At 39.7% G+C, this 20,955-nt stretch overlaps 1 protein-coding gene across 4 annotated transcripts in view; it reads right to left on the bottom strand.

Annotated features, from left to right (window-relative positions):
• Positions 1-9,171: 9,171 nt before the first annotated feature.
• The window catches only part of ASAH2 (N-acylsphingosine amidohydrolase 2), a 95,071-nt gene continuing 83,287 nt past the window's right edge, over positions 9,172-20,955 (bottom strand). For all 4 annotated transcript variants that reach the window (XM_032430388.1, XM_032430387.1, XM_032430390.1 and 1 more), the window contains 3 exons: positions 19,890-19,949; positions 16,927-17,015; positions 9,172-15,085 (listed from right to left, as the gene is read on the bottom strand). In XM_032430388.1, the coding sequence (XP_032286279.1) occupies positions 14,902-15,085; positions 16,927-17,015; positions 19,890-19,949 (333 nt within the window). In that variant the 3' untranslated portion in view covers positions 9,172-14,901. The remainder of the gene's footprint in view (positions 15,086-16,926; positions 17,016-19,889; positions 19,950-20,955) is intronic.

Below are 20,955 nucleotides of genomic sequence, written 5' to 3'. Positions count from 1 at the left end.
GGGGTGTCGAATCTTCAATTCTATCACTTAAAATAATCATTTTTAAACACAAAACATTGTTCAACCTTTTAGTTCATAACTTTTAAATGTTAATGCATATGTATATTGGCTTCCATTTGTACTTTTGTTCTAGTTTCCACAAATGTTAGAGAGAAGTGTGCTTACCATAGGCTGCATATTTTTGTAACCATTCTTACACCTGTATAGAGAAGTAAATTTATAAACAGCTGAGATCACAAAGTTACTCTAAGAAATAATTAGTCTCTTTTAGGAATAAAACCTGTGGATTGCTTACCAAGTGATATTTTTCAATCATTCATTTCTCAGTAATTATTTGGCTCTTTATCTCCAAGAACAAGAATTGTTACAAATCTATTTTTATATGTTTTTTTGTATCCATTCATATAACTATGCAGTTATCACCTTTTTATCATAAATTTATCAATAAGTTGCTAAGTTAATAAATGACACCAAGATATCGTCCTTAAAAAAATGAAATAAACATGAAACAATGATTCAACAGGTATTGACCACCGACTCACGACTGTTGTTCATATTGAACTCAAAATGGTGAAAGAGCTTCTCAAAAGGATTCACCTATTAAAATATTATCATGTGCGGGCAGCTCCATTATGAGATGAAAACGTGTGGTCTTCAGTAAAAAGCAAAAGTTTCCTCTTACTGTGATCGTACTTCTTTTCACCGGCTCGGCGACATTTCCTGGCTGCCTCAGTAGGTGGCACTGAAGATTCAGGGCAGAGAAAATCCCGCAGAGTCCACGTGGATTCATTCCGGGGTGAATATTCAGTTTGTTTCTTATCCTCTCTGATCTCTGATGCTGCCCATCAGCCTAGAGGAAATGGTCTGTTTTGCTGGAGGGACTAAGGGGTAAAGTAGTTTCCGAAATGTGTCTCTGTCCCTCCTGAAAACTCTGCCTGTGTATCTAATCGCCTTAGAAAAGTGGGGGGGGGGGGGGGGGGGGGGGGATCTGTAGAATTCTGGAGATCAGGAAGGGCAAATGCAGGGCCATCAGTTAGCCACTGCCCCCCCCCCACCCGCCAATGTCAGCGACGGCTAGTGAATCAGAACACACTTTCCCCCAGACCCAGACACCAGCTCTCAATCTTTTCCAGCAGGCTGCTACTGTGTGAATCGATAGACAAGAGACGCCCAGTGAAATCCACACGGTTCTGAGACTTTGAAGATCAAGTCCTCGACAAGAATCAGAGTCCTTAAGAAATTTATCCCGAATTCACCAGACGCTTTACGGCAGAACGGGGACGGGGACCCAGGCTTCTGACTCCCACTGAGGAGTTCTTATTGCACGGTGTCTTGAGCCTCTACTGCTGGGAGCCAGATTATTTAAGCAGAAGCCCCGAGGACAAGCCCAGATGATGGAGCCCCAGGGGTCTGGCTGCTCTCTGGTGGCTCCTTCCTCATTTGGAGAAGGGGTGGGGGAGGGGAGGCGCAAGTTAAGTCCAAAAGCTGTCTGTTGGGGGCTATGTTATTTGTGCAAGTCTACTTGGAGAAGGAAGTCCTGCTCTGCTGGCCCAGAATGACCCAGTCCTCCGGGTGCTTCTGCCCCAGAGCCCCCACCCCTGCATGCCAAGGCTTTTTACCCTTGGCTTTGAAGGCAATCAGGTACCCATCTTGAGCTAAATGGCAGGTCCCTTCATTGATATTGTTTTTTAGGAACTTTCCATGGTTTCTGTATGTTTTTTCCCCGTGGTTTTTCAGCTTCAAAATTGTCGCTCTCAAGTGCTTTGGGAAAACCTGAGTGTGAAGCCCGTAAACCACATCCTGCTACTTTTATTCTCAAAACTACTGATGATGAAGAATAAGCATTCCCAGTGGGCTCAGGGGCACTCATAGATGACATCCAGCCAGAATTTTAAATGTCATGCACCCAGAAGTGGTGCTGTCACCCTCCGGCTCATTCCTGATTTTCACATAGCAAGTGCAACTCTTCAAGGCACTGCGATTCACCTGTCACCAGGATCTGAAATCTCAGCCCTTCTCAACCCCCTCCACCCTTCACCCCATTGTCAGTCACACTACCCCCCATTTGTTATTCATCCACTCCTTTTACAAATGTCAGTGCAATACTTCAAACATACTGAAAAGACCAAAAGAATAATAACATAATGGACCCCCGTGTCTCCACCATTAACCTCTAGCAAGTGGTTGTGCTTTCCCATAATTACTTCACGTGTCTTTATTTTTTTTATTTTAAAATAAATGTTTATTTTTCAATCTTTTAGTTTTAATTCCAGTGTAGTTAACAGTGTTATATTAGTTTCAATAGTATTATATTAGTGTACAATAGTGATTCAGTAATTCTGTACATTACTCAGTGCTCAACATGACAAGTGTACTCTTAATCCCCTTCACCTCTTTCTTCCATCCCCTCACCTACCTCCCCTCTGGAACCATCAGTTTGTTCTCTATAGTTAAGAGTCTGGTTTTTGTTTGTCTCTTTTTCTCTTCATGTGTTTCTTAAGTTCCACATATGAGTGAAATCATTTGATATTTGTCTTTTTCTGACTGACTTATTTCACTTAGCATTATACCCTCTAGTTCCATCTATGTTGTTGCAAATGCCAAGATTTCACTTTCTTATGATTGAATAATATTCCATTGTATATATGCCACATCTTCTTTATCCATCCATCAATTGATGGGACAGTTGCGTTGCTTCCATATCCTGGCTACTGTAAATAATGCTACTATAAACATAGGGATGCATGTATCCCTTTGAATTAGTGTTTTTGTATTCTTTGGGTAAATACCCAATAATGCAATTGTTGGATCATAAGGTAGCTCTATTTTTGACTTTTTGAGGAACCTCCATACTGCTTTCCAGAGTGGCTTCCCCAGTTTGCATTTCCCACCAACAGTGCACGAGGGTTCCTTTTTCTCCACATCCTTGCCAACACCTGGTGTTTCTTGTGTTGTTGACAGCCATTTTGACAGGTGTAAGGTGATATCTCATTGTGGTTTTTATTTTTGATTTTCCCTGATAAGTGATGATGAATATCTTTTCATGTGTCCACTGACCATCTGTATGTCTTCTTTGGAGAAATGCCTATTCATGTCTTCTGCCCATTTTTTAATTGGATTATTCATTTTGGGGGTATTGAGATGTATAAGTTCTTTATATATTTTGGACACTAACCCTTAATCTGATATGTCATTTGCAATATCTTCTCCCATTCAATAGGTTGCATTTTGGTTTTGCTGATTATTTCCTTTGCTGTGCAGAAGCTTTTTATTTTGATGAAGTCCTAATAGTTTGTTTTTGCTTTTATTTCCCTTGCCCCAGGAGACATATCTAGAAAAGGTTGCTATGCCCAATGTCAAAGAAGTTACTGTCTGTGTTCTCCTCTAGGATTTTTATGGTTTCAGTTCTCACTTAGGACTTTCATCCATTTTGAATTTATTTTTGTGTATGATGTAAGAAAGTGGTTCAGTTTCATCCTTTTGCATGTTGCTGTCCAGTTTTCCCAACATCATTTGTCGAAAAGATTTTCCTTTTCCCATTGGATATTCTTTCCTGGTTTGTTTAAGATTAATTGATCATATAATTGTGGGTTAATTTCTGGGCCTTCTATTCTGTTGCATTTATTTATGTGTCTATTTTTGTGCCAGTACCACACTGTTTTGATGACTACAGCTTTATACTATAACTTGAACTTTGGAATTGTGATGCCTCCAGCCTAGCTTTTCTTTTTCAAAATTGCTTTGACTATTCAGGGTCTTTTGTGGTTCCATACAAATTTTAGGATTGTTTGTTCCAGTCCTATGAAAAATGCTGTTGGTATTTTGATAGGGATTGCATTAAAATTATAGATTGCTTTGGGTAATATAGACATTTAATAATATTTCTTCTTCCAATCCATGAGTATGGAATGTCTTTCCATTTGCTTGTGTCATTTTCAATTTCTTTCATCAGTGTTTTATAGTTTTCAGAGTACAGGTCTTCTACCTCTTTGGTTAGGTTTATTCCTAGACATCTGATTATTTTTGGTGCAGTTGTAAATGGGAATGTTTTCTTAATTTCTCTTTCTTCTGCTTATTGATATACGGAAATGCAACATATTGACAATAAGCTCTTTGACATCAGTCTTGGCAATGATTATTTGGATCTGACACCAAAAGCATAAGGCACAAAAGTGAAAATATGTGGGACTACATCAAATTGCTTCTACACAGCAAAAGAAGCCATCAAGAAAATGAAAAGACGACCTACAGAATGGGAGAAAATATTTACAAACCATATACCTGACAAAGGGTTAATATCCAAAATATATAAACACTCATACAAATCATCATCATCAACAACAACAAAAACCAATTTAATTTAAAAATGGGTAGAGGAACTGAGTAGACATTTTTCCAAAGAAGACATACAGATGGCCAACAGGTACATGAAAAGATACTCACCATCACTAATCACAAATGCAAATCAAAACCACAAGATATCATCTCACACCAGTCCAAATGGCTATCATCAAAAAGACAAGAGATAATGTGGTAACAAAGACGAAAGACATGCACAAAAGGGAACCCTCATGCGTTGTTGGTGGAAATGCAAACTGGTACAGTCACTGTGGAAACCAGTATGGAATGTCCTCAAAAAGTTAAAAATAGAACTACCCTATGATCCTGCAATCATACTTCTGAGTATATACCCAAAAGAAATGAAAACATGATATCACAAAGATATGTGCACTCTCATGTTTATTGCAACATTACTCACAATAGTCAAGATATGGAAAAAACCTAAGTGTCCATCAATGGATGATAAAGAAGATGTGGTATAAATATACAATGGAATATTATTCAACCATGAAACAGAAGGAAATCCTGCCATTGGTGACAACATGGATGGACTTGGAGGGCATTACTCCAAGCGAAATAAATCAGAGAGAAAAAAATACCACATGATATCACTTATACATGGAATCTTAAAAATAACAACAACACAGAAACAGAGTGTAGAATGGTGGTTATAAATTATAAACAAAGTCTGAGGATCTAATGAATAACATGGTGACAATAGTTGATAGTACTGTGTTGCATAGTTGAAATTTGCTAAGAGTAGAACGTAAGTGTCCTCACCAAAAAAGAGGAAAAAAGTGTACATATGTGAGGTGATGGATGTGTTAATTAATTCAAGGTGGGAATCCTTTCAAAACTGATACATATACCAAATCATCACATTAGACATTTTAATATATTACAAATTTATTTGTCAATTATACCTCAATAAAGCTGGGGGGGGGGAAAAGAAAATTACTATTTTGGAATCCCTAAAGAAATAATAGATCTAATTAACAATCATTTTGACTGTAAAAATCAAAGATCAAAAGTTGAAGGAACTTTTATAATGAATGGATCAGGCTGATGTCCCCTGAATGTCAGGTCAATCTTAAATGAGACAACCAGACATTATGTATTTCCTGTTTTATGAAATAGAAACCAAAGAGCCCTCCCAATAAAGTATTCTTGCCAAAAGAAAGAAAAAATTACCTGAATCTAATCAAGTGTTTAGAGCTAATGTTTACAAGAAACAGTAAGGGTAGAAGAATAAGTTAAAACACATCATGAAGAAGCAAAAGATCATAATGTAGGACAATCTATTAGATACCATGGTTTCTTAAACAAATAGCCTGGAAATGAGGGTGATAGGAGGAGAAATGTTATATATTAAGTATAACTTAAGAGATTAATAAACCAGGGGTGCCTGGGTGGCTCAGTCAGTTAAGCATCTGCCTTTAGCTCAGGTTATGATTTTGGGGTCCTGGGATCAAACCCCTCAGCCAGCTCTCTGCTCAGCGGGGAGTCTGCTTCTCGAACCTCTCCCTCTCCCTCTGCTGCTCCCCACTCTCACACACTCTTTCTCTCTCTCTGATAAATAAAATCTTTAAAAAAAGAGAGATTAATAAACCAAATGCTATATACAGAACTTGTTTGGACTCTGATACAACAAACCCACTGTGAAAAGGTATTTTTTAGATAATCAGTAACATGTGAACATAGACTGGGTATTAAATGAAATTAAGAAGTTATGGTCAATTTTGTTAGATATGAGAGTGACCTTCTGGTAAGTAGAAGAAAAAATGTTTTTATTTGTTAGAGAAATATGCTGAAGTTTTATAAGAGAAATAGTCCAGCTCGACACCACCCCCACCCCATAAAATGTGAAGGAAGAGATGAAACACAACTGGCGAGCTCTTTATACTTTCTGAAGCTGAATGATGAAATATGCAGCAATTATTGTACTATTCTCCATATTTGTAGGTTTCAATTTTCCATAATAATTTTTTTTCTAAGGTCTCAAGAAGTTCAACGACAGTCTAAGCTTGGCATCACGATAGCGTTCTCATGATGTCCCTACCATGGTGGAGGCACAGAATGGATGATACCTATAGGAGAAGATTATCAGACTCCTCTGAGTGGGCTTCATGGCAAACAACCAGGAGGAAACAGCATATTTCCCACAGGACCCCAATAAATTTTGTGCAAAAAATGGACATTGAGATATGAATTAGTTAATTCAAAGAAAATAAAATCCCTCCAAAAATGAGATTTCTTTTCGATAACCTTTAAAGTATTCTCTTATTCACAAAAGCATTTCTTGAAATAGAAAGTATTCATTTATGTAAATATTAAGTAAATATTCATAGAGAGAAAAACTCACTGCTCCTACTTTTTGCAATAACCTCTCTAATACATGGAGGTTCTTCTTCTGCCTTGATTTAAAATTGGCACTACCAAATTCCTAAATTATATTATGATTCCTTTCTAGCTTTGTCTCCATGTAAACAGAAAGACAGACTCTATACTGACATGTCTCTCATTTGCTGCAGAGCTTATAATACTTGCACAATAGATTGGAGGTGAAAAAACCCAATTTAGTTCAATAAGAACTGAGAATAAACATGCATAATTATATTTGTCCTGATTCTGTCACCTTATAAATATATATAATAGATATTCATAGTCTCACCCACAACCCATAAAAGATCAATTCCCAAAATTATGGAATGTTTATTCTCCATAAAATTTTAGTTAGAGCTTCATCAAAGCTGATTCATTTGGCTTTTTATGATATATAAATTAGTTTTAAAATTTACTATAGTCTTTGACAGTGAAAGATGACACTCATAGACAACCAAAGACAGATGAGACCAGTTACCATAAAATGACCATATTATCCAAAAGAGTAAAGAACAGATACAATTACTATGTCTCCTAAACTGGAAGGCACCCAAGAATCTCTTTTGGTGGGTGTCTATAGGGGTGGAAATTAATCCATTGGCCATTGTATTCACTTCCCAGGACTGCCATAACAAAATGCCACACACTGGGTGGTTTAAACAACAGTAATTTTTTGGCTCACTGTTCTGGAGGCTGGAAGTCCAAGAGCAAAGGGTCAGCAGGTTGGTTTGTTCACAGCACTCAGGTCTCTGCTTTTTGTTCACATTGCGTTTTCCTTGTCTGCATCTCTTTAATAAAGATACGCATCATATTGGATACTGTCCTCTACCATGACCTAATCTTAACTAATTACATTTGCAATGACCTTATTTCCAAATAAGGTCACATTTGAGGTACTAGGTGTTAGGAACTTCAATCATTGTTTTGGGGGACATGATTCAACCCATAATAGCCAAAGAGTCAAAAAATAGAAAGAGGTCACCCTACCATTTTCCCCAGGTCAGTTAGTAAAGATCTGCTTTCTGATTTTATGCAAATATGTTGACATTTATCCTAGCCACAGTAGAAGAAAGTGTCTCAATCATAGCCTTTGAGGAGACTACAATCAGCATAGTAGTTAGAATACAAGTTTCTGCTGTTCTAACAGTGATGTGAATAGTAAAAGATGAGATGGGGGTTTCTTCCCCCCTCAGTTAATCATCTGAAATGAAGCAGTCAAGGAATGATTTGACTCTCAGGGACTAGCAAGGACCCAGGCATCTTTTATAGGATGGCCATCCTTGACATGGAGCTTCCATCTCTAGACTCAAGATGGCTGCTCCAGCTCTGGCCACCTTGTCTGTTACTAGGAAGGAAACTGGATAAGGGAGTGTATGACTATCTCTTCTGAGGGCACAAGTAGGGAAATAGAACATACTACATCTATCTTCCCACTGAACAGAACTTAGATGGTTGACTATTCCCAGCTGCCAGATTCCGTCCTGGGATACACCCAGGCTGAGAAATGGAGCCCTGTCCCTGGGACCAATGCAAACTCTCAATATGGATGGGAGAGCAGATACAGAATGGCCACTAACTGCCTCTACCACATCCCACCAACCCCGTAGATAACCACACTACCTCTTGCATATGCCTTCCACATTCTTAAGAAATTGCTCCTCTCAAGTGTTAAAGGCTTAACTCAATTCTTAACCATTTTAGTTTCTCTACAACTTTATCTCTAATTGACCTTTTGGGAGTTCTCTCTTCCTACTCTCCAAATTCTACTAATTGTTCTTCATAATAATCGTATTTTCTGGTCCTCCTTGTCCTCCCCCTTCCTAAAAGTATGTGTTCCCCACAGGCCTGTCATCCAGGCTCTTTCCACTTCTTTGTCCTTCTTGCAAGTCATCAACTTCCTTGATTTCTGCTATTGGATTGAAATGGATGCTTCCCGGATCTCTCTGTTTTGCCCTACTTTCTTTGCAAAAGCTGAGCTCCCCATTTCTCACTATGCGCTGGACTTTGCTGCCTGGACACTTTGTCAAGTCTCAGGCACCCAAGCCCAGATTTGCCTTCATCCGTCTGCAACCCTCTTCCTTTTACTCTGGTGCTTATTTCTACTGTTACTGTCACCCAAATGACATTTCAGGGGGTTTTTTTGTTTGTTTGTTTTTTAAAGATTTTATTTATTTGACAGAGAGAGACAGAGTGAGAGAGGAAACACAAGCAGGGGGAGTGGGAGAGGGAGAAGCAGGCTTCCCGCAGAGCAAGGAGCCCGATGCGGGGCTCGATCCCAGGACCCTGGTATCATGACCTGAGCCGAAGGCAGATGCTTAACGACTGAGCCAACCAGGTGCCCCGACATTTCAGGGTTTTAAATTTTTAAAACTGTCTTTCTTCCCTTCCCCATCCCATCACTCAGTAAGGCATGACCATTTTAACTGTAGAGTTTCATACACTCCCATGTTCTGACCCATTCCTGAAGCTGCTTCTGGTTCCGGTTCTGACCTCCACTGTCTCTCAGTCTACACAACTCTCAGAGCCTCAGTTGTCACGCATTCCAACTCTTCCTACGCTAACATCAGAGATGCCAAAAGATCAGGAAAAGCATAATGTCTCCTGGGCAAATGATGGATTCAGTTCACAATGGAGAATTTTTCTAATTTCCTACTCTTCTAGATATTTATATGCATCATCTTACATAATACTCAGTGACAGCTAAGTTAATTAATAGCTAACTAAATAAATTAAGCATATTCCATATGCCAGACCCTCTGCCAACAACTCTACCTTACTCTAATCTCCCAAACTAATAATGTAAGTGCTTTCGTTGTTCTCATTCATATATTAGGAAATAGAGATGCATTAAGAAACTGAAGCTTTAAGAAACTGAGTAAATTACTCAGGGTTGGAGATTGGATAAATGGTAGAACTAAGATTTGAACCAACTGGTCTCCAGAATTTGTTTCCTATTAGTTTCCAACGAGCTTTCTCTCTTAACCATTAAATTCTACAACCCCATATCAATCATAGAAGGCCATTATTGTTATACCATTTTATAAACCAGGGATGCTCATTAACCCTCCCAAGGTCACAGACATAATTCAATCCAAGTTGACCAGACTTTAAAAACTTAGGTTCTTTCTTTCACATTATACAACTTCTCACTTATGTCCCATGGTTAAAAGCTACCCCTTAGTCTCCCTGAGATAGTTTACATCTGTGGACTTGAGGCTAAGAGAAACTGATAAAAGAGTGGCAATTGGTCAGCACAACATCCACAGCTTCAGAAAGACATTCAAAGTACATACTCTCCTCATTGTGGTGGTGCCAACTTTATAAAATCATACAAGCCAGTTTATTGAAATTCCACTTAGGATGTTGTGGGTCCATGTTGGACTTTTTTCCAAAGTTACAATGGCTGGGATGTTAAGTTCTGATATTCATTGGCTTACACTGGTCTTGTATAGAATAAGGAAGCTCCAAGAGAGCAGGGAATGTGGTCATGTCAATCTTTCCTGAGAGTGGGGATTCAGAGAGTGGGGTGGTAGGTTTGTTTTCTTCTGTTAGTATTAAGCCAATATCCCAGGTTTCAGATTGCTCATTATCCTAAAACACAGCCAAAAAAAATCAACAGAGGCTCAGTCTCTGATAACTTGAAATTATGCAGACCAAAGTAACTTTGAAGTATATGTGGGTGGGTCAGTTTTTTAGTAGTAATAAGTACTTATAAGATGTAGCTTGGAACTCTGGACTCCATCTAAAGGGAGAGAGTGGTCTTTATGGGCTATACTCACCCACTTAGTAGGCATGAAAAAAGCAAAAGAAAATCAAGATTTGGAAACATGAGATGGACAGAAGCAAAAGAAGTCTTAACAAATCCAATTCCAAGAAATGGTTACAGCCTATGAAGACAGAAAGTTGATACCCAATGTCACTGGAGACTGGGAACCAAAATCAGTTTCCTTAGTTCTAAAAGATGTGTCTTATTAGTTTAGCAAAGGGAAAATACATTCAAGTGCATTCATGTTATAAGTGAAGGGTCTTAAGGGGGGAAATGCTAATATGAATATAACACCAAATTGTTATTTATGAAGGTGAAGTTAAGGGCTCCATCTCTGACCATCATTCTTCCCTTGCACCATAACTACAGGCTTGATTAAACTATCTGATATTCCCCCTACATAAAAAGTGTAGTCATCCTGCATCCATGCATTTAGACACACACACACACACACACACACACACACACACACCCCATTACCTTTCTTCTAGCTAATATCCTTTGGGTCTTAGCTTAGATGTTATTTCCCCCCAGGAAGCCTCCTGTAATATCCCCCAAACCCTATAAGGTGCCATCTTTAACAGCCTAAACAGCTGCAGTCTGGGTCACTCTGTACAGAATGGCCTGTCTACCTGTCTGCTTCTTCCATTAAAACTCGAAGTTCCTTGATGGCAAGAACTTGCTGCCTTGATCATTACTGTATCCTTAGGGGGTAGCACAGTGCCCACAAAGTATTTAGGTGCTCCGTGTAAATTTGCTGAATGAACACATAGATTTTGCAGTTTAGAGAGCAAGTCCTGTTGCCGTCAAGGTTCCAAGATGTGTTCTTTCCTGAAACAGATTGGCTAAGATAAAAGGAGTGCCGATTATATCAAAGAGCTGTTAAGTTGGCTCTGCAGTTAGTATCGCTTGCCTATCATGGTAACGGGAATGCTGGTCACAAAGAGTCTGTTGACCCTCTTACCAAACAGCTACTTGCACCACCTCTTTCTCCCTGCTGATCAGAACCTTACTCCCCATCCAGAGGCAGAAAATGCCAAATATTCTGTTTCTCAGGCTCCCTTGAAGCTATGTGACCCAACTGTAGACAAGGAAATGTAAGGGGGGTTCCACTTGGGTTTCTACTAAATATTTTTTACCTTCTAAAAAGGGATTCTGGGAACTCTCCTCTTCCTTCTTGCTGCTAGAAGACATGAAGTAGCTCTCTTTAGACTGAGGTGACAAGCCTGACAATTAAAGTTAGTATGTTAAGGAAAAAAAAGCCAGTGACATCATGGAATGGTTGTGGGAAACCTGACTTTGTCACCTTAGGATTTACTGCTATGTGTGATTGTTAGTGTCTTTAGCATTTGGACCCCTGTTGATCAGGAATATTTTGTTACTTACAGGTGAACACAGTCTAACTAATCATGTAAGAAACATGCAAAGTTTCCTCTGTGGCATCATGATATTCCAAAGCCAGTATAAGCTGGCAGGTGGGATTAGGATACCCAGGAGCCGAAATCATTATTGGAAGAACTAAAGACATGAAAGGATCATCTAATGATGAAATCTTTTGGCTAAAGATGAAATCCATGTGCTCCTATTAAAGAAAGACAGTGTTTGCCTACATTGGAGGAGAAGCCTGAGAGGGTAAATCGGAGACAGACATTCACAAGCGTATTCCTTCTTCACGTCTTTGTTCAGAATTGGCTCATGAAACAATTTTACAGATAACTACCTGCCTAGGAAATTCTCAGTTGCCCTAGTAGTAAAAGATACTCAAAAACCATATGTATTTTCCAGCAATAAATTTTTGGAGGGCCAGAAGGAACCGATGAAGGGGACCCCTTATGTTTGGGTGGTTACTTACAGACGCCATTCACATCACTTCCCAGCCTGACCCACATGGAATCCAGCACCATTCATTCCTTCTCTTAGGAAAAAAAGTCATCATTTGTCTGCATCCCTTCTCAACAGAACATACTTTCCCAATGGTACTTATTAATTTATTATTAAATATGATATTGTATATTCACAATTTTACATAATACTCATTGAAAAATATAGAGGGATCATTTGGTACTTTCTGAGAAAGTCACAACATCCTTCAAACCAGAGTGGACAGATGACAACAAACAGAACACAGACACTTTGACACGAGACACAAGATCTCCTGCAGACGCCTTCTCCCACCAACCACACTCCTTTTTCCCTGTGTTCTCCAGCAATTTTGGGAGCTTTCGCCACACAGTTTGGCTCCAATGAACCACTCCCAGCAGCAGGCTACAAACACAGCTGGGATGTAGGTTTGTATATTCACAGGTCAGTTCTGCCTCTTTGTGGTGTTGCTAATGCAGGAGTGAATAGCTATGGATCTGGTCTTATTTTCCCATACAAACCACAGAAATGGAACTGCGTGGGTTGGAAGAGACAGCAGCGAGTGAGCAAACAGGTTTCTGTGGGTTATTTGGGGCCAGGAGTACTGGTGGACCGAGGGCAGGTGCAGAAGGCTCAGCACCAAGGCAATGCCGTGTCTGGCTTGGCAGAGTTGCAAGTAACCGACAGGGAATCACACGCCCACTGGAGAGCTTCAGTGGGAGGCATGGAGGTAGTGAAAAATAATTCAAAAGCTCCTCTGAATCATGAGAAATACTTTTTAAAATCTGATCATCCGTTCTAATGTCATTTATCTGCCTAAGGTCAACTACTTTCAGAATTCCCTGCTCCTGGAAGCCTCTGAACTGTTAACACTAAATACTGTGCGTCCTTAGGGAAAATGATCACTACTCTTTGGAATCCCGATGAGCTAATTCTCCAGCAGTGAACTCCCAGAGAACCAGAACCCTGGTCCTTCAAAGAGTGTCCCAGGTTCATTCCAATGCGATATAGCGTGTTTAGTCATATATAAGTGAGCGCTAGGATTATTGTTCTTGGTATCATTACTATTTTCAAGCCTTAAAGTTTGTTTATGAAATAAAGGGTGATTTTTTTCCCCTAAAATGTGAAAGCTTTTATGTACATAAAAAAGCATGGCTTGGCTTTTGGAAATTTACTTGGTAGCCTGGGAGCTAGCGCCTCATTAACTTGGATAATTTTAAATGGAATTGGTATCTTCTGAGCAATCAAAGTCAAACTGTCATATCTCATTCTTCCAGACACCGGGCTGGGTATTTCATAATGCCCAAAAAATAACTACGAAAACAGCTTTTTCCAAATGGTCTGGAGCCTCTTTCCCCCAAAATTAAAGCACCCAACCCAGATTATATTTAAGATAGGACTCGGAGATTACTGCTTTTTAAGTGTCTTCCAGAATTTATATACTGAATTTATATACTGAATTTTCTCCTTCAAAATAGTCCCCTTTTGACACTTACACACTCATCCCAAATATGATCACAATAATTGTCAAGGCCAGGCACCAGTACAATACTGGGTATGTAGGTCTTAATAAATATTCTGTGATTGAACGAGTCCATGAGTAAGTGAGTGATAAAAGAACAGATAAACGAATTTAGAGCTTGCCCTTCGAGGACCCCCTTCCAATCCAGTAACACTTTTGTTTTAAATATCTAGACTAATGGCAAAGCTTGTGTTCTGGGGGTGAATGTGATTAGTGAAAACAGTCAAAATCACTTAGAACCGGTCTTGGGAATAGGAGACACAATTCGGGGGGATAAGGGCAGTTAGGGAACACAAGGCATGATCAAAATATTACAGGTCTGACTTTCTTGTGATTGGCCTCAGAAGGCAAGGCCAGAAATAATTCACCAGCATTAACAGCTCTGGATCAGGTACATCGACTCCAGGGTAATGGCTTTGAGAGGCTATGCTCAAGATAGAATAGTCGGCATGCTAATCTCCACACTAATTTTCTCTAATTGGGCGTATACATTTATGGTCAGTGTTTATATAATATATATTTAAGTGTGATGGGGGCAGGGGGTGAGAGGAGGTCTTGGAGCCTTTGTTAATCTCAAATCCATGAAACTTCATTGTTCCCATCTGCAAAAGAAAGAATCAAAGTCCACGATCTCTTTAAACTTTCCCAGAACTAACATTCAATAATTCTATACATAAATAGGTGTACCATTGTTCACATATCTCCAAGCACTCTCACTCACTCACTTTTCAGAGGCTTCATATTGAGGGGACGTGTTCCTTCAAATAGCCGCAAGGCCCTGAGGGAAGTCATGCATTAGGGTCTAGACCATCAGGGGTGCGAAGCTCCTAGAGCAAGGCGAATGGGACCCACATACACACACACCCCTCTGTCCCGCTCACAGTAAACTATCTGTCCCCCAACAGGGACAATTATCGAAGTCATCATCACAGTTTACATTCATGTGAAATCATTTTTATAAATTATAGAGTGTGGCCGCTCTTTCAATGAACTATCAACTCTTCATGAAGTTTCAATGAACTTCAACTCTTCATACTACTTCAAAGGTAGGGGAAGTGCTTTCAAATGGAAGGATGACGACCGGCTTGAGAAAGTTCTGCTTCTGACTGTGTCCGAAGTATCTTATTCTGTAGGTTCCAGGCTGGGCAGTGTCTGGAATATACCATTGGATGGTGGCATTGCTGTGACCCAGCAGTCCCTTGTGCCAATAGAAACTGTTGGTAGAAAACAAACAAGCCAGCCAAGTTTTACTCTTAAAAATGTGTGATTAGAAAAATGAATGAGTATTCAGGGAGTACCTACCCTAACCGAGGCACTATCTTGGACATTGGGAGTGCAGCAATGAACAAAACAGAGCCCACGATCTCTTTAAACTTTCCCAGAACTGACATTCAATAATTCTATACATAAATAGGTGTACCATTGTTCACAAATAATATTCACTTTCTAGAAGAGATCCTTTAGGAAGCCATTTGTAGAAATAGTTTTACTTGTTCTACCTTTCTAACTACCAAACACTATCCACCCCGGGGAGCCTCCCTCACCTGATACTCAGAATACAGGATGTCTCTTGCGTAAGAACTCCTAGAACATTCCTTTTGCCCTTGTCATCCTCTGTGTCGACTGATACTGAAACTCCCATCTAGATTCATTTGTGAAAAGTATGTATTTAATGAGTGCCCATGCCAGACTCTATTCTAGAGGTCTGAGGATACGGTAGTGAGCAAGACAGACATGGCCCAAGGCTCCATGCCCCCCTGGGGCAGGGTGGGAAGAAAGGTAATAAACAAGAAATCGACAAATGATCTTAAAAGTGCTAAGTGAAATGAACCAAGTGAGGCAGAGGTATCTCTAGGGAGATGTTATTTAAATGGAACCCACACATGCTCAGAGGAAAGATTTCCTGAATGAAGGAAAAGAGATGCAAAGCGGCTTCAGTGGGAAAGCACAGGGTGCAGCGGAGGAACAGAACATTCTGGTAGGATCAGAGCGGGGTGAGGTGTGGCACAGTGCTTGAGTTTACAGAAAAAGTCAGCTCACAGCTGTCCTTGCAGACCACCACAAGGAGTTCGGATACTCTGCTAGGTAAGTGAGATACAACGGGCTAACCAACTGATGACCCCAGTGGTGCAGAGAGTCAGTGCTCTGGGCAGAGAGGGTATTCATGACCGAGATACTCCTGCTGGTGAACAGGACAGAGGCCTATCCATGTCCTCCGTGTTCACTGCTATTCTGATTTGGGGCTTTAAAAAAAAAAAAAAATCATAGTTTTTTATTATCTGTATAATCTTGTTTTAACAATAAATATAAATTTATTATTTGTTTAAAAATGACCTATGCCCTAGAGTCCTAAAGATCAGAGGAAAACGTATGCCCATATTTACGCGTGATTATCAAAGGGGCCACACTATGGTCAAACTTCGATTTTCGGTTAGCCATGGGAAGCAAACCCACACGCAACCCATCACTTAGTTTAAGACGATCCAAATTAGACACAAATTGGCAAAACCTTTGCCCGCTTGTCGTGCGGTGTGAAATGGTATACACTTGGGAGCAGAAACATTTTCTTATTTTGGACACATTTTCAAATCTTCCAAATACGCTTTTGGTTCAAATGAAGCACCATCAACGTGTACACGCATGATATATTCTGCGTATAGACTCGTGATTTTCCCAGAAGGAGCATCAGGCTCTACAGAGCGATCGCAACACCTCCACACCAGTAGGTCTTCCAGCCAGTTTGCAGGAAGGCTAGCCAGTCTTTAGGGGGAATGTCTGCGGCCATAGAAGAAAGCAAAACTAACAGATGTTTATAAAAATGGAGGCCATAACCTCATTAGCACCTAATCTTCCAGAAGCGCACACTACACTGTTTTGCAGAAAAACAGAATCAAAATGAAGTCTAATAAATCACCTAAATATGGCCAGAAGTCTCCTTGGGAATTTGCTATCATTAATATCATGCATTGAGCCAGGCTTCCCATTTGTCTTCCCTGCATTACTAACCAACTGTTGTCAAGGCTTGAAAGACAAAATATCCAACAGACATGCTCACCGAGTCTCCCAGGAGGCATCATTATGCACTATTTGCCATGTTGCTGATGCAGCTTCGTATTTCTCGACAGTGAGGAAGGTCTGATGGGTCTGAAATGCAATTAATATAACTGATGAGACCCTGCACAGTCATAGAAGGAACTTGTCTGCAAATACGTCCCTTGTGGACTGTAGGCCAACCTGCCAATACCTTGTGTGAAAATATATTAGAATTTCATCCAAATTCTTAGGTGCTTCTCTTTACATTCTAGGCAATGTCTTCAGAATGCTAATTTATCCAGGCTATTACACACCGTGACCTTTTTTTTTTTTTTTAGAAAACTGAATGATCATAATTTTGGAGCTGATAGCAAATTTTACAAACAGGGACAGAGAAGAGATAGAATAAAACTTGAGATGTTTAAAAAGGCATAAGCCAAACCTTTTCATGACATGTTTATTGATCTATATTCCAAGACTTTCTCTAGTCACCTCAAACCTTAGGAGGGAAAATGAGAGAGTTTCTTCATCTTTCCTTCTCTGGGTAAATGAATTATGAGTAAATATACCTCCCAAGTGAAAGAACTGAAAAGGATGCATAAATCTTCCCTGTCCCTAGGGTGCTAAAAGTAATCCCTATATTTTGTCATAATGGATTCCTAGAAAGCACATCAAAAGCAGATTTTATTTTTCCCATTGGAAAATTGCTATAATAATTCAATTCAGACTAAGAATTCCATGTCAAATAAAGCACAGATTTGAATAATATAACAAATTAAAAGACACAGAGGCCATAAATCTCCAATTTTCCTCAAAAATCTTTAGATTGTGGGCCCTTATGGGCAGGACTTGTGTCTGATTCACTTTTATCCATTACAGCCCTTTATACCTGTCACTTACAGGTGTTCAGTTAAAACTCTGCTGAATGGATCACTCACTTACACCTGGGCCATGGGATTATTTAAAACTCTACTCAACGGATAGGTTATATTCAATAAAGTTTTCATGATGATGGTGACTTGTAAAGAGAAGGGTTTCCAGCCATTTAGGGCAGAGTGACATCAGAGTGGCGGTAGATGGAGTAGGAGATTGGGTGAACCCTCAGGGACAGGTCTAGAGTGTAGACCAGAGAACAAGTCTAGGCCACTGTGTTTGTGAACTATGTGACTATCCTTTCCCCCCTCCCAACCCTAATCTCTACCTGATACACAATTAGTTAATACAAGTTACTTAAGCTTTCTAGGCTTGGTTTCCTCATCTGTAAAATAGGGACAATAAAATGTAAGCCAATGGATAGTAGGGAGAATTAAATGAGATTGATGTAATAATGTATGTAAAGCGCTTCACCGGGTGCCTACAAAGAGTAGGCACCTTCGATAAATAGTGGTAAGGATTACCAACAATAAAAGGGAGTGGAAATTGTATGCCGAGTCCCAGAGCACTATTAGAAATCAATTCTACTCTCGTTACAGTACTTTAAGCATTTTGTTCTCCTGTTTCTGCAAGGCAGTAACGAGGATGGTATTTCTCCAGCCTAAGGACATCAAAGGACAGCTAATCCTGCAGTTTTGCTGTAACGCTTTGATAGCTTCAGAAAACAATGCTATAAACATGCAAATATTATGGCATAGTTTGACTGCCTAGAGAAATTATTTCCAACAGGTGCATGTTGACTTTCCAAGCAGTAGAACATTTTTCCCCAGTGTCATATTTGACAATGTCATATTGCCACAATTGTATCAGAGCACTAATGATATTTCAATGAACAGAAATGGAAGGTTCATTTGGGAGAACGGTGTTTGGGGTTATAAGTAACAGTGGTCCCTGGGAAGAATGGCTCATGCATACAGTAAATGCATCCTCAGCCACACTAAAAAATCTGACCTTGAAATCACTTTTGTATACTTACTCTTTCTCCTACATATTTCTTTACTGTTTCAATTTTTACAACTAGAATATGCCTAGTTATTGCTTGTGTAGTTATAAGAACATTCTTTTTTATTTTTTTAGAGAGAGAGGAGGGGCCAAGGGGGAGGAAAAGAGAGAATCTTGAGCAGACTCCACGCTCAGCATGGAGCCTGATGCGGGGTTCGATCTCACGACCCTCACCATCTCACAACCCTCACGATCACGACCAGAGCTGAAATCAAGAGTTGGATGCTTAACTGACTGAGCCACCCAGGTGTCCCTGTTATAAGAACATTCTAAAGGAGTGACAGAGGAGTAAAATTAATTAATTTTATTAATAGCTACATTACATATGTATACTTTATATATGATCAAAACAATATATGAAATGATATATAACACACTATGAACAATTATTACCTCTAAAAAGGTTTATGGACAGAGAGGTACTTTCACATTCCACTTTAAGCACTTCTATATGGTCTGTTTTTACATTGAACATGTATTTCTTGTGTCATTTTTCAAGATTAATAAATAAATATCCCATTAGTGCCAGCTGTAAAGAGTCAGGAAATGGCAAAGGCAAGATAAAGTAAAGCACCTGGGCCAGGGCCCCAAGCCAGTGGAACATCCCCCCAGGGCCCCATGATCACTCTGGAGGTAGGAACAGAGGCTACAGTGCTGGAGTAAGAGAGGAGCCAGAATGGGGGTAGGAAGGAACCAAAGATATACTTCATTCTTGGCCCTTTGGTTATTTTACCCAGTTTAGTAGAGTTTCTAAATTGGAATACATAAATGGGATTGTATTCAAATTTGTATCTTCTCAAGGGACATGTAGCTCTCTATGCTTTGTGCAATATGTGATCCTAAGCAGACCCAGTTAAATGTTTCCTGTGCTTTTTTCCCCCCAGACTGAATTCCACATTACTCTTCCTACTGAAAATTTCCCCACACCTAAAAAATAACATGAAAAGCAAGTTGGAACATTTTATCATTATGTCATTAACCTCTATAAGGCTATTCAAATGAAGACTAAAAAGTGGATTTAAATCTGTCAAAAGAATCATTGATGCTTACCTGGTTTTCTGCTGAATTCTTTGGGTTAGCGCCTACGAATGTAACTTCAGCAACTTCTCCCTGAAGATAAAAACTCATTTTATGAGTTTGTTCTTTGCTGTGCTCATATTTGGGCCATGATATACGAAATGTTCTAGGATTCTGGGCACCTGTGCAGATTTTATCCTATTTAATAAAGTGACTCATCTTCTAAGACTATCAGAGAACATACTCTTGCAGCAACGGACACAGGAATTTTTGGCCGAGAAATTACTCAAGAATTTTTCGCCAATAAATTTGCTTTTAGTACATTCAGATAGAGATGAAGACAACGCATTAAAATGGTTTCTTCAGCCTCTGATATGGCCTCACGCTCCCCTCCAACACACATACAGGAAATGGACTGACTCAAATCAAAGCAGTCAAAACTTCCCGTGAATGACTTACACGTACACAGACACGCTCGTGTGAGATACAAAGTGGAATGACAGGGCGTGTACCTACCTTCCCACCTGAAACAACTAACAAGCTGGACAAATGTGTATTAAACCACGGTTTTACAGACAGCAGAGCAATGAAAACAATCAAACGATGAAAACAGTGAGCCTACAGTGACAGAAAACACACCAAATGAGCCCCGCAACTGTCCCAGGCTAATGCCCTCAGAGTGTGTAGTTCACAGCACAAGAAGGCAGAGGTCAAGCAAAGCCAGGCAGTTGATCTACTTTAAGGAACAGATGTGGGAGTCCGTGAAGGCCAAATAGTCTTACGTTTACGAGGTAGAGTAATAGAAGAGCGTACCAGAGAGAGAGCTACATACAGAGAGAGAACTCTGGAGATCTGTAGAAGGTTCCCCTCAACTCTGCATGCAGGGAAGAGAACCACCTGAAGCCAGGAAAAGAACGTATCAGCAGAGACGGAAATTCTTACTCCCTGAAGCATCTAAGCACACACTCTGATCAATATTTGGCTTGACATTAAGTTATATAACCACAGGGGCAACACCTTGAGAGCCAGACTTAAAATCAAGGACAAAAAAAAAAAAACGGGGCAGACCCAATAGCCACACATTGCAAGAGAGACAGAC

Source organism: Phoca vitulina, unplaced genomic scaffold, assembly GCF_004348235.1.
Source record: "Phoca vitulina isolate PV1807 unplaced genomic scaffold, GSC_HSeal_1.0 scaffold43, whole genome shotgun sequence".
Lineage (NCBI taxonomy): Eukaryota > Metazoa > Chordata > Mammalia > Carnivora > Phocidae > Phoca > Phoca vitulina.
This window is presented reverse-complemented; position numbering and strand designations above follow the sequence as displayed.